The sequence below is a fragment of the Copadichromis virginalis genome, linkage group LG19 (genome assembly GCF_057382275.1).
Source record: "Copadichromis virginalis isolate Kocher_CV1m ecotype Utaka linkage group LG19, C_Virginalis_male_GT1.1, whole genome shotgun sequence".
Classification (NCBI taxonomy): Eukaryota; Metazoa; Chordata; class Actinopteri; order Cichliformes; family Cichlidae; genus Copadichromis; species Copadichromis virginalis.
In genome coordinates this window covers 12,577,249-12,590,324 of record NC_140636.1, presented here as the reverse complement: position 1 = coordinate 12,590,324, position 13,076 = coordinate 12,577,249, and the positions used below count along the sequence as shown (strand labels likewise).

The 13,076-nt window shown below is 42.9% G+C and overlaps 2 protein-coding genes across 11 annotated transcripts in view; both read left to right on the top strand.

Moving 5' to 3' along the window:
• Nucleotides 1-5,709: 5,709 nt before the first annotated feature.
• LOC146685641 (leucine-rich repeat-containing protein 31-like) lies at nucleotides 5,710-10,488 on the top strand. 7 transcript variants are annotated; one of them, XR_014916743.1, is made up of 6 exons: nucleotides 5,710-5,917; nucleotides 7,046-7,148; nucleotides 7,474-7,638; nucleotides 7,807-7,962; nucleotides 8,236-8,999; nucleotides 9,758-10,488. XR_014916743.1 is itself a non-coding variant. In XM_085441556.1 (6 exons), exons 2-5 carry the CDS (start codon nucleotides 7,094-7,096, stop codon nucleotides 8,691-8,693), a joined length of 834 nt encoding a protein of 277 aa, XP_085297682.1. In that variant the 5' UTR covers nucleotides 5,710-5,917; nucleotides 7,046-7,093; the 3' UTR covers nucleotides 8,694-8,713; nucleotides 8,852-10,488. The 7 variants fall into 7 exon arrangements, 6 of the variants coding, with proteins under 6 accessions (XP_085297682.1, XP_085297681.1, XP_085297684.1 ...); XM_085441556.1 differs by having other exon boundaries at nucleotides 8,236-8,713; nucleotides 8,852-10,488; XM_085441558.1 differs by adding an exon at nucleotides 6,187-6,282 and having other exon boundaries at nucleotides 5,852-5,917; nucleotides 8,236-10,488.
• LOC146685639 (kinesin-like protein KIF1B) overlaps nucleotides 9,805-13,076 on the top strand; it is a 27,518-nt gene continuing 24,246 nt past the window's right edge. For all 4 annotated transcript variants that reach the window (XM_085441571.1, XM_085441569.1, XM_085441572.1 and 1 more), the window contains exon 1: nucleotides 9,805-9,870. The gene's annotated coding sequence lies outside the window, so the exon portion shown is untranslated. The remainder of the gene's footprint in view (nucleotides 9,871-13,076) is intronic.

Below are 13,076 nucleotides of genomic sequence, written 5' to 3'. Positions count from 1 at the left end.
CTCTGCACATAGACAGGACTTTGAACAAATTCAGCAAAATTTGAATAACTGAAAGTAGTATGCACTCAGATCCAGCCACTCTTGACAAAGGTAGCAGCTTCTATTTTGATATTATAGCTCCGGGTGGCTCAGTGTGCTTCACTATGAGCTGACGGTTAAAAGGACATTTGTCAAACTCATGTGGTTTTATAATTATTAAACTTCTCACACGCTCAAAGACATAAATGTCAGCCAACAAGGCATCGCTCATCAAGCTTAGCTCCATAGAAATGTATGTTATTGACACTTAATAACAGCAGGGTGAAGACAGTGGCAACACAGAGGATGGCCAACAGCTTCTGTGTCAGTGAGACATTTCAGCTGGTGTGGCCGTGCTTCTTTCCAGCACTCAGCAGCTTTCTGCTGCCAAAAGGACCGTGACACTGCCCTACTTCTTTGAGCCTCCGGAGAATGACATCAATCCAAAACAGCAGACAGCCTTTTCAAATACTTTTCTCTAAAGAATGCAAATATCAAGTATTCTTGCTCCCCTTTCTTTCTGATAATGTCACTTTTACAAATCCTGTCCCATCAGCTCTCATGGCTGGTTTGGCTTTGAGGGTCGGGGAGGACAAAAAGCTATTAAGGACCTTTTGATCTGCAGTCCAGTTCTCCTCTAAAGTATTAAGGATGAAGCAACAGTGCTCCTCTTTGCTATTCTGAAATGTGTGTTAAACACAGTGTAGAAGGTAAGTAGAAGCTTACACAGCACCATCAGCCATCATGCTAAATTTGCATCTTCAAAAGTCAATGCAGCCAGACTCACACCTGATTATAAATGTTCAGGAGACACTGTTGAATGTTTAGTGTTAACTTAAATCACTCATCATTTACAGTATTACAGAGTTCGGGGTTATGGGTTAGCACTATCATGTTACCCGTAACTGGATTAACTATGGTAGTAACTTAACTAGCAGTGTTGGTCAAGTTACTTGAATAAAAGTAATCAGTAACTAATTACTGATTACTTCCCCTAAAAAGTAATCCCCTTACTTTACTGATTACTTATTTTCAAAAGTAATTAATTACTTAGTTACTTTTTAAAAACATGATTTATGACCTGAATAGGTAATAAAGCAATAGATCTTTCAGCCCAATTCTACTTTTTCTGCATCATCCATCATACAAAATGTAATCAAATGGAAAAGTCTGTTTTTAAAACTTGTTTTATTAGTTTGAATCTTTTTACTTTATGCATCAAGCAAAAATTAAATTATATGCAACATCCTGACTAGAAGAAATTTGTGGAAGAATCCGCGAGTCTCTCTGTGAATTTCCAATCCCGTAGTAGCGTACTCAGTGCTTGCTCTGAAGTTAAGGGTTTTTTCGCTGTAAAAAGAAGTTTCTAAAAGTTTTTGTCACTTTTTACGGAATCAAACTCAAAGTAAGCTCAGTACTTCCACGCTTTAAACGCTGCACGGTCATACTCTCTCTGCACTCCTCCATAGATTATCCATTCTTGATCTGCACACAGCTGTTATTGTCATGAGGCACTCTGGCCAAAAATTTTTTAGTAACGCAGTAACGCAGCGTGCTTACGGGAAAGTAACAGTAATCTAATTACCTTTTTTGCAATAGTAATCCCCTTACATTACTCGTTAATTGAAAAAAGTAATTGGATTACAGTAACGCTTTACCCCGCGTTACTGCCCATCTCTGGCTGTGAAACACTAATGAAAAATGATTAACTCAAGTTTTTGCTGCTAAAGTTGGTTCCATCAGCTGCTGAATCACAGGATGTACTTGGTTATAGTCATTTGTGCATTTTGGGTTGCTTTAAATAAATAATGATGTGTTGTAATCATCCAGATCTAGAACCTTAAACTGCTTTTTCACGTGTCTGTAAATGAATTTCTTTCTTATCATTGGTGTCGGCTTCTGATTTGTCTGTTGTCAAGGTCTCACCTCAGTGTGATTCCTCACGTTTTGTCATGATTAAAGGATGAATGTGAACACAGCTTCAGTGTAAATGTGAATGAAAAAAAAAAAAGCTGGAAAAAGGAGGAGCCCGGAGCTTCGTCTTTCGCTCGGCCTACCCCGCTATAGCAGACGGACCGTCAGAGACTCGAACTTGGCCGTTAAACTCTGGGGTCTGAATGCTGGCCTCTTAACGCTGCGCACCACACAGCCGGCCAGAAGAAAATAGAAAAAAAGGACATTTATCTTCTGTTGTTCAACAATTTTTTTCGCTTTTTTAAATCTATTTAGCTTGTTGTGCAGTATTGTTGCTGTAAACAGTGTTGCTGTAAACAGTGTGTCACGTTACTTGAAAAAAGTAATCGGATTACAGTAACGCGTGGGCAGTTAACATCTCTGTTAACTAGTCATGATAGAAGCCAATATTTCTGTCCTAACATGGTCGGAATATGTTTGACTACAAGCTAACATTTACAGCATGACTTTAAGCTAGCACCATAAAGACGGTAAAAGACACTGTAATATGTAGAAATGCATGTGAAAAGTGTTATATTAGCAGTGGTTGTGCTACTCCACACAGCCACTTTAACATTACTGACACTGTGTTTCTTACCTGTAAACAGCAGGTCTTGTGTGATAAAAGCTTGTGCAGAAAGTAGCAGGTGTAGACTGGTCCATAGCACTGTATGAAGTGATAAGATGTGAAAGGACATATATAGGGTACCTTAAAGGGCGCCTTAAAAGTGTTTCCCTGAGCTTTTACTTGCAGCTTGATATCTAAATAAATGTAAATAAATGTAAATAAATGTGAATGAAAAAAAGAGAAACGAGAAAAAGGGGGAGCCCGGAGCTTCGTCTTTCGCTCGGCCTACCCCGCTATAGCAGACCGACCGTCAGAGACTCGAACTTGGCCGTTAAACTCTGGGGTCTGAATGCTGGCCTCTTAAGGCTGCGCACCACACAGCCGGCCAGTTGGAAATAGAAAAAAAGGACATTTATCTTCTGTTGTTCAACAATTTTTTTTTCCGTTTTTTTAAATCTATTTAGCTTGTTGTGCAGCATTGTTCCACACAAATGACACATGGAAACCTAGCTATTTTTTTATTGGCTTTCACAAAATGGGACTGCCAATGTTGGAGATGTTACTGCACCAAAGTCTTCCTGCTAGCCGGAAACCTGCTGGCGGCGCCACTATGTTCTCAGCACACTCTTCAGCGTCAGCTTTGTTGCCTGTTTTCGGCACACCTACCTAGTCCCACTCATCCACTTTATCTGCTCATGGCAGATTTACCCACACTGAGCACTCCTTGGATTAAGGTAAATTGAAGCAGGTCATTATAAAAAAGACACACAGTTTATCATCTTATCCTTGTGCAACAGCTAAAAGCACTCTGTTCATTTGTTTGCTAGATTAGCCGCTAGCATACATACACTGTGTTAGAGGCTTGTTGCTACCTAGTTAGCGATGCTACACACCTGTTATTGTGTTTTTTTCAATGATTCAGCACTCCTTGGATTTTTAGACAGTAATGAGATCATGTGCACACTCCACAGAGGTCCAGAGTCCAAATGTGACCTCTAGCACCAAACGCTTGCTGCAGTTGTTGGTGTCAGAGGTGACACACAAGGTATCAGGTTTTCTGTGTGATTACTTTTTCATATAGGACCAAGTATGTTTGGATAGCGTTTTGCCCTTGAAAACTGCCGTTGAATATTAGACATTGTTGTCTAATGTTATAAATGTATTGATGTGAAAGGTGTAAGTGTGACAAATATGGAATAAGATAGGAAATCAGAAAGGAGGCAAATACTTGTTCACAGGGCTATAGTCTGTAAATGGTCTTCTTTTGGCTATAGTAGATCTTTTACTTGTTCATTTTTTAATTGTTTGTTAAAATAGTTTTTTCCATCATATTGAGTATAGAGGAATGCAACTGTGAGCTTTAGCAATTAGCCCGCTTCAACAGGACCGTGATCCCGATGTGTGAGACAGCAGGGTGCTGCCACTGGTGTTGTAATGTGTGATTTAGTTCCTCCTAACATTTCAGTTTGCTTCCAGTATCTATCCTCTGTGATTACTGGCTCTTTAGACAGATTTAATAGAAGTGTGTGAGCTATTGGCTCAGTATAAAGGGTCAGTAGTGTTTTCATGTCACCTATCCATCCTCCATTTAGTCACCCAAAGCATGTAGTAAATACTGCTCACTTTTATTCACCTTCTCTTAAATCCAGAAAAATTCCCACTTGTTAACGTTGAGTGTGTGTGTGTGTGTGCGTGCGTGCGTGTGCGTGTGTGTGTGTGTGTGCCAGTTGCAGCCTCCAAGTTGAACACCATCACCAAATCCAACCTGGGTCAGTGTGTCAGCAAGTACGACCTGCTGGTCTGGTTTGAGATCAGCGAGCTGGAGCCCACTGGAGAGTGAGTATCCACCTGGAGTGTTATATTCACGCACAAGCTTTAAAGGAACCATAAAAATGATCTCCAGGAAGAATATTATAAGTTGGGATGTTGTGTCACCTCCTCCCTCCATGCACAGGTACATCCCAGCCATCGTGGATCACAGTGGAGGCCTGCCCTGTCATGGTACCTACCTGCTGCACCAGGTACAGGATTGGTGCACATGTTGTTTCCTTATTACTCACACAGTGGTAACTGCTTCCTTTGTACACAGTTGAATATCTTCTTTTAAAGCGTAATGTTGCTCTAGCTGTGCTCACTGTGATCCTGAGCTCCTGTTATGTTTGCTGCAGGGGATCCAGCGGAGGATCACAGTGACCCTCATCCACGAGAAAGGCAGCGAGCTCCATTGGAAAGATGTTCATGAGCTGGTTGTAGGTGAGCAGCCTGCCTTTAGGGTCTAGTCGTGCTATACCTCTGTGTAGAAAACAAAACCCCAAAGCACCGAAACAATGTTTTATAGTGTTTGTGTGCTTTTGATAGAGGAAGACAGGACAGAACATCATTAAAGGGATTTGACTTTGTGAGATCACCCTGAAAACGCACCACTCGGTTCACTCTGAGATATTTTCAGTCTGGAAAGATGAATCTGTCGGGCTTCAGGCTGCTTCTCACTTTAAGCAGTTCATGCTGTAGCTGATGGACCAAAAATGACATTTGATATTTTAGACATTCAGCTGCTGACTCTGAAGCCAACAGGCTCTTGAGTGTGGATGATTGTGTTGGTACTGGATGCTGTGATCAAACAGCTGTTCTGATCTGTCTTCATTCATGCCTGTTGTTATTAAGCCTCCTAAGCTCCAAACCAGTAAAAGCAATCTGTGGAGGCAACACCCTTTTTAGTACTTTGCTGTATTTGTTTGTGATTGTGTGACACTGAACCACAGTGCTATGTATATCCTCTGTAACACTCAGACGTTTCCAGATCAGTGTTTCCCCCTCAGCTGTTTCTCACTATAGAGTCTTTCCTCTGTAACAATGAGGCACCAGCAGAGCATATCTGGCTCCCAGTCTGTGGCTGATAGTGCCCCCTGCTGTTAATAACAGGAACAGTGTAACCTTGTATGGAGCTCATAGTGATGGTCTGAAGATTGCTGCTGCAAGGCAGTAATTTGTATCCATGTGTGCTGTCTATTCTGAGCATATGCAGTTATGTGAGCTCTCAGGTTTTATGTATCAGGACATAATTAAAAACAATCAGGTCCTTAGTAGGTCTTAATATGAGGTAAATATAAAACATGAAGTGTTTGTGAGGTTCATCTGCAGCACCTTTGTCTCTGTGAAATGTTTGCTAATTTAACATTTTCCCTCCTAAACAGGAAGGAGTTTGTGGAGGCCTATGTGAATCATGCCTTCAACACATCAGTGGAGAATCTGTTCCAGGAGTTCAAGCGAGGCTTCTTCCTGGTGTGTGAGCAGGATTTGGTGAGGCTGTTTCGACCAGAGGAGCTGCAGGGAGTGCTGGTCGGCCAGGACGTGCATGACTGGGAAAAGTTCAAACAGGTACAGTCAGCCAAACAGACACAGGCTGTAGTTTCACAGCTGTCCTGTAGCACAATAACTGTGTACTGCATACTGTCAAAAGCATTCAGTCGGCTGCTTTAACACAAATATGAACTTGTGTCACATCTCAGTCTTAATCCAGACTTTTGTATGATAGTATAATATAATAGTCAGCCCACCCTTCGCAGCTATAACTGCTTCCACTCTTCTGGGAAAGCTTTCCACAAGGTTTAGGTGTGTTTATGGGAATTTTTTGACTATTCTTCCAGAGGTGCATTTGTGGTGTCAGACACTGACGTTGGAGGAGAAGGCCTGGCTCACAGTTGCTGCTCTAATTCATCCCAAAGATGTTCTATCAGGTTGAGGTCAGGACTCTGTGCAGGCTAGTCCAGTTCTTCTACACCAAACTCACTCATCCATGTCTTTATGGGCCTTGTATTGTGCACTGGTGCCCAGCCATGTGCACACATGCCCACACTTTACACTTGGCACAGTGCAGTCAGACAAGTACTTCTGGCAACCACCAAACCCTGACACATCCATCGGATTGCCAGTCAGAGAAGTGTGATTCGTCACTCCAGTAAACACATCTCCACTGCTTTAGAGTCCAGTGTTGAGATGCTTAAATCACTCCATCTGACGCTTTGCATTGTGTTTGTCAGTGTAAGGCTGGGATGCAGCTGCTCAGCCATGGAAACCAATGAAGTTTGGACATCTGTAACAACAGCAGACTGCAGATATTGGTGACTTAAGTGCACTATGAGCCTTAGCATCAGCTGACTTGCTGTCATTTCCAATTACTTCCACTTTGTTATAATATCACTAACAGCTGACTATGGAATATTTAATAGCGAGGAAATTTCATGACTGGACTTGTTGCACTGGTGCATCCTATCACATTACCATGCTGGAATTCATTCAGTTCCTGAGAGCGACTCGTCCTTTCACACATGTTTGTAGAAGTAGTCTGCATGCCTAGGTGCTTGATTTAATACACCTGTGTCCATGGAAGTGATTGGAACACATTAATTGAATGATTTGGATGTGTTAGGGAATACTTTTGGCAACATAGTGTATGCCTGACCTTACAAACTCTATGATTATAACAGTCATTTTCACTGTTTTCAGAACACAAGTTATGGTTGGAGATATCATGACCGCCACCCCACCATACAGATGTTTTGGGAGGTATTTGATGAACTAACTGAAGAGCAGAGGAAAGATGTCCTTCGTAAGTACTTGCTGAAGCCTCCATTATGATATGTTACTGAAATCACACTGTATCATATAAAACATTAGATTTTTCTGCACTTTACCAAGATACATTAGAGAGCAGCATTGTTCTGATTAATATACTGTAAAGCTGCTTCTAGCTGGTGGACTGAGCCGCCTCACCTTTCACCTGGCTCACGTCACACACCTGGAGAGACTCGACCTCCACCTGTGTTGCCTCACGCGAGATGATCTAGAGGCTCTGAGTCAGTTGCTACCAATCTCACACGCCGGACACTAATCGCATGCTCGCTGCATCAGTCATGTGACTCGTTGTTTTTCAGTCCAGGTGCTGCCCTCTCTCACTGCACTGACCGAGCTTGATGTGTCATCCAATAAGGAAGTGGGAGGTGTGGTCCACCTGCTGGTCTCCGCCCTCCCTGCGACACAAATGAGGAGGCTGCCATTCAACAGCTGCTACATGAGCAACGAGTCCTTCACTGCTCTGGGTAACACACGCACACACACACACACACACACACACACACACACACACACACACACACACACACACACACACTTGTTTATTTATAGAAGTTTTCCTTCAAGTCATTCTCCCTGAATACCTCTTCCACCCTCTAGCCTGAAATGGTGAAAACTTTGTGTTTATGCATCAGCCCTGGCGGTGTCCTATCTGCGCACGGTGGATATTTCCTGGTGTAAAGTGGTTGGCGGTCACTTGGCGCTCCTGCTGGATGCTCTGCAGCCATCAGTCGTCAGCGAGCTCCGTCTTTGCAGCTGCGAGCTCACCACTGATGACATGCAACATCTGGGTAACTAACACACAATGACATTATACTTTTTCTTTTTTGGTCTGTAGTGGATCATTAGGCTGCATAAATGTATATTAAGACAAGTAAAGCCTGAAGGAAATTGATATTTCTTTCATTTATTTCATGCTGCCAGCATCTGTAGCTGTCGTATAAAACAAAACAATGAAACTATTCGGTGTTATTTTTGTCTCCATCAGAAACATTGTGAACAAAACAGTAAAGTGAACAGGCATAAAGTGATAAGTTATCAATGGGTCCTCTTCCTCTGTGCAGCTGCCGTGTGCAGACGGGGCTGTCTCTCCTCACTCCGTGCACTGGATCTGTCCTACAACAGCTTGGTGGGAGACAACGGTTGGTGCAGTCTGTTTGCAGCAGGAGGTCTGGGCTCTCTGGAAGACGTGGATGTCAGTTTGCGACCTTCAACCTCTGCTCCGTGCTCAGCCTGGCTGCCCGCTCTGCTCCGAGCTCTGCCTCAAATGCCGGCGCTGGCTCGACTGGCCATGCAGAGGTGGACAGCTGACTGTCAGGAGAGAGAGCAGCTGAGGTACTGTCTGAAAAAGAGGAGCGTCCTGCTGGAAAGGGATCCAGATTTACAAGACACATCATCAACATGTAAAGGGAACAGTCAGGAGAGCCTAGAAGAGAGTCAGCCTGAGGAGATTGGAGCGGACCGCACTGGAATTTACTGTCAAAGAGCGACCCACTTTGTTGCTTTATTATTATTTTTTTAAGTCTCTGTTACCACAAGAAGGTCAGTGTTGACGTCAGCTGCATCACGTCTGATGTAAACTGTGTCACACGTGATGGTTTCAGGGAATACTGGGAACTTACAGAGTTAAGCACAGCTGGTGTGGGTTATCATATTTGTCGTCTCTCACCTTGGCTGCAGGGTCTGGGTCTTTCCAATGCAGCAGTCCTAACACTTGAGACACACATGCCGAGAAGTGGGGATACCTGGAAATGGACAAAGGCTTTCAGCAGAGTTTTAAAGCAGCTATTCAGGAAAAGAGCTGTGAATTATCTGCATACCTTGTTAGGTAATCAGCTATTTTGGGGTTCTTTAACAAATCAACCAAAAGGTCGACTGAGTATTTTCTCGTCAGAGTACCTTCACCGTTCACGATGATGTTGAGCACAAGCTGGAGCGTTTGATGGATGTTCTTTGCATCAAAGAGCTACGAGGAAATCCCAGAGATTAGAGACAGGATATTATGTGAATCAGCATGAATGTTGTTTGTTGTTCAACAGATAAAAACAAGAAGAGAAAATAGAAACAAAGTAAAAAAGGAACAATTGTTTCTGCTGTTAAGAAAAAAAAATTGAGTCATGGCAGAGACCTGCAGAAGTCTTGAGTCTCATTTGATGACATTTTGTCAGATTGCCTTGTAATTAAAAAAAACAAAACTGTTTTTTGAGCAAAAGTTCTCCAGGTTTTTTTGGAGTTCTTTCAAAGTTTTCTTATTTTTGGACGTTAGCTGCTTTTTCACTCTTTTTCAGTCCAGTCTGTGCATCTGAACATTTACAGAAAGATTTCTTTGTTTCGTCTTTAGACACTTTGTTAAACGCAGATCCCAGCAGAGTTCGCCTACCTTCTCTCCAACCTTCTCAGGTTTTGTGGATATTATACATGGTTATGCTGAGGATATGTCGGCTACTTTCCACTGGAAATGCCTTTTGGTTAAACTGTCAGCGAGGAATTTGCACTGTTACATTTTTATATAACTTTAATGCAAAAAAAACAGCTGCTTGTTTAAGTGAAAATACACTGATGGGGTTTTTTTCTATTCATGAACAGGAGTGTGATCAGTTTAATAAAAGAAAAAATAACCATAACCAAGATATGAGGGGAAATCTTGGACAAATACAAGCAGACTGGAGCAGCCAGCGTTCAAAACACCGACGTTCAAGGTAACAGAAGGTTCCCGAGCCACATCCACCCAGCTGGTTTCTGTGTTTCTTGTGTATTTGTGTACACTGTGACTTCATGGCTGTCTTGGGCTCCAGCTCTTGTTTTGGTGTCTCATTAATTTGATTTAATGTCCTGCTTAGTGATAACATCACTCTTGGCCTCCCTGCACTGGCTTCCAATTGAATTTAGGATTCATTTTCAAGTTCTTTTATTGGTTTTTAAATCTTTAAATGGTCTGGCACCTGCTGAAGCCCTATGTCCCCACTCGTTCGCTCCGGTCAGCTGAGCAGCTGTTGCTCTCAGTCCCCAAATCACGGCTGAAACTGAGAGGAGACCGAGCGTTCTCTATCGTGGCTCCTAAGCTTTGGAATAATCTTCCTCTTCACATTAGGCAATCGACATCAGTGCTGGTTTTTAAATCCAGATTGAAAAAGCATTTTTATTCACTGGCTTTTGACTCAGTGGTTGACTGACTTGTATTTTATTGTTTTTCGCTATGTTTATTATTGTATCGTATTTATTATTCTTATGGTATCTATTATGTTTCTATTGTTCAGCAGTTTGGTCAGCCTTGTGTGTTTTTAAAGTGCTATATAAATAAACAATGATGATGATGATGAACATAGTAACGTGTGTTGGGTTGCTCTGTCTTCAGACTCACTGTCAGACTGATTAGACAGTGAGTCTGAAGGTGAGAGTCCTCACTGCCCACGCCTGTCTTTGGGTCTGACCAACACCGTTTCCTGTGTGTCATTCCCCCCTCGCCTTCCCCCCATCCGTCCTGTCTGCACTGACCTCTCCAATAAAGACAAAAGGCCTCATTTTCTGAAACTCTTCCTATCCCATCACCTTGCGAAGAATCACTTCACCATGTTGATTAATAAGGACGGTGGGAATGGTTTGAAGTCTTGTCACAGAAAATGTGCCAAAGGCAAAGAATCTGAGCTTGAAATAAAATGAAATGAAAGATCAGCCCCACACAGGGGTTAAATTCAGATGGAAACTCTTATCACACAAAGAGAACAAGCGAATAAATATATCTGAGTGTGGCCCCTCGACTGTCACAGTGTAGCTGACATTTGATCTTATCATGTGTTAAAGCTATTTTAATTACTGAAGAGAACCAGTGTCAAACTCAGCCCAAGTATGGTTGTACGTTAATCCTTAAAGCAACAACGTTTTTAAAGTTGCAGCGTCATTTTTACACCACACCTAAAATCCCACTAATCGTCCGGGCTCTTCACCCTATGACCACACGCTGGGGTATCTAACACCACATGACCCAAATGGAAACTATGTCAGCTGAAAGAAACCCATCGAAATGTGCAACACTTAAAACTTTGCCTGATTGGAGCATGGCTTCAAATACAGCCCTGAAAACAGACAGGCGGTCGTTGGCATTTCGCCCTCGTTCCTGAGAGACTACATCGATGTATCAGTCAACAAATGAACTACTGTGGCGTCACAGCTGGGGCCTTCTCTGTGTCGTTTATAACACAGAGAAGGACCCAGCTGTGACGCTGAAGTGGTATCTTTAAATTAGCTGTAGGTGTGAATGCTTGTCTGTCTCTCTGTTAGCTTTGCAACAGACTGGTGATATTCAGAGTGCACCATATGTCTGGTATTATTTCCCTTCCAAATTAGTGCTTCCTCTTAGTTGCTGGTCTAAATTTGTTTCCTTTCATGTTCAGGCCGTGTTAGTGTTGTCTCTGTGTGTAGCAGGTTTTGTCTCCATGTTTGTTTCACTGTCTGCCTGTCTGTCTCTGTATTCTGTACTTCTGATAGACGTCTAATTTTGCCAGTCCCTCTTTTTGTGCGCCTTGTACCTTGTCACTCTCTGTGACCGCGTCTCACTTTGCCAGTTCCCATGTATTTAATCAGTTAATGGTGGTCTGAGTAACCCTCACCACTTTGTTCTCCAGTGTCTTTGTTCCTGTTCATCCTACATATTTTCCCCCATTTGTTATTTATTTCTGCTGTTTGCTATTTATATTTTATTCCTGCACAGTTTGCTTGAAGCACTCATATTTTGTCTATTCTATTCATGTGGATCTTATCTTTCTATTTCCTTGCTTCCTTTTCTGTTTACTTTGCTTCTTGCCCGTGTTTCGTCCTTTTGCGGTGTCTGTGTTTTTTTATCCTATGGTCTCTTTTAAGTTTGTTTGTCTCTTTACTTCTTCAAACTGAATTCAAAGTGGAGCAAATGCTATATAACATTCTCATAGTCTCATTCACACTAACGTTGTTTCTGTATCTTGTAACCAAAGGAAGCTTCAGCATGCAGACTGGAGCCAGCGATCAAAACACGTGCTTCCTATTTTATTTTGTTGGTTATGTTGAGTTTTGCTGTAACTGTCTCGTTACTCCTGATTTGTCCCTGCCGTCTCCTCTTCCCTAATAACCGTCCTGTGTGTTTATTGTTTAATCTTCTCCTTTCGTCACCCAGCTTCACTGGTCATGTTTCCTAGTGTTATCCCCCAGTATAGGTTTCTGAGTTTCTCAGTTCCCTGTCAGATATTTCATATCATTCTCTCCGTCCAAAATAAACAGGCTGCCTTTAGTTTATCCTTGCCAGCCTGTGAGTCTGCATTTGGGTCTTCTTTTTTCATAACAAATGATCATACTCCCCGCAGATTGTGATAGTGACACCTCCAGGCCATGCTGCAACTCTCTGGAGCTTTCCGCTCTTCAGGAACTCTCTCTGCAGGAGGGGGAGATACAGGAGAGGTGGAGGAAGATCTCAGCCTGGGCGTCTATTGTCTTATGTAGTCTGGAAGATGAGTGGATGGTGGGGTGGGTGCAGTTTTCTCTGTGGTGGGGTTGGGTGGACTGTCCCGGGCTCTGTGGGGCCGGGAGGCGCTGCTGCACTGGGCCCCGGTCTGGATGGGCCTGGGCCCCCTTTCCCTGGCGGGGCGCGGAGTATGGGGGTGTCACCAGGGTGCAGAGGAGGCTACCCCCCCTCTGTCCCCTTCTGGCTGCCTCTGCCTCAATTTTATCCCACAACTTAGACATTCACATTACTCACACTCTCATTACACATACATATAGGATCTTGGGGGTGGGCACAATACATGGATACATGGATACACGATACATGTACACCTCACCCCTGGTGTCGTTGCCCACCTCTCAATTTTAAATACACGTAGACATTGAGGGCTATCAGGAGGGACTATGCGCTTACCTGCTGCTCTCTGGCAGGTAG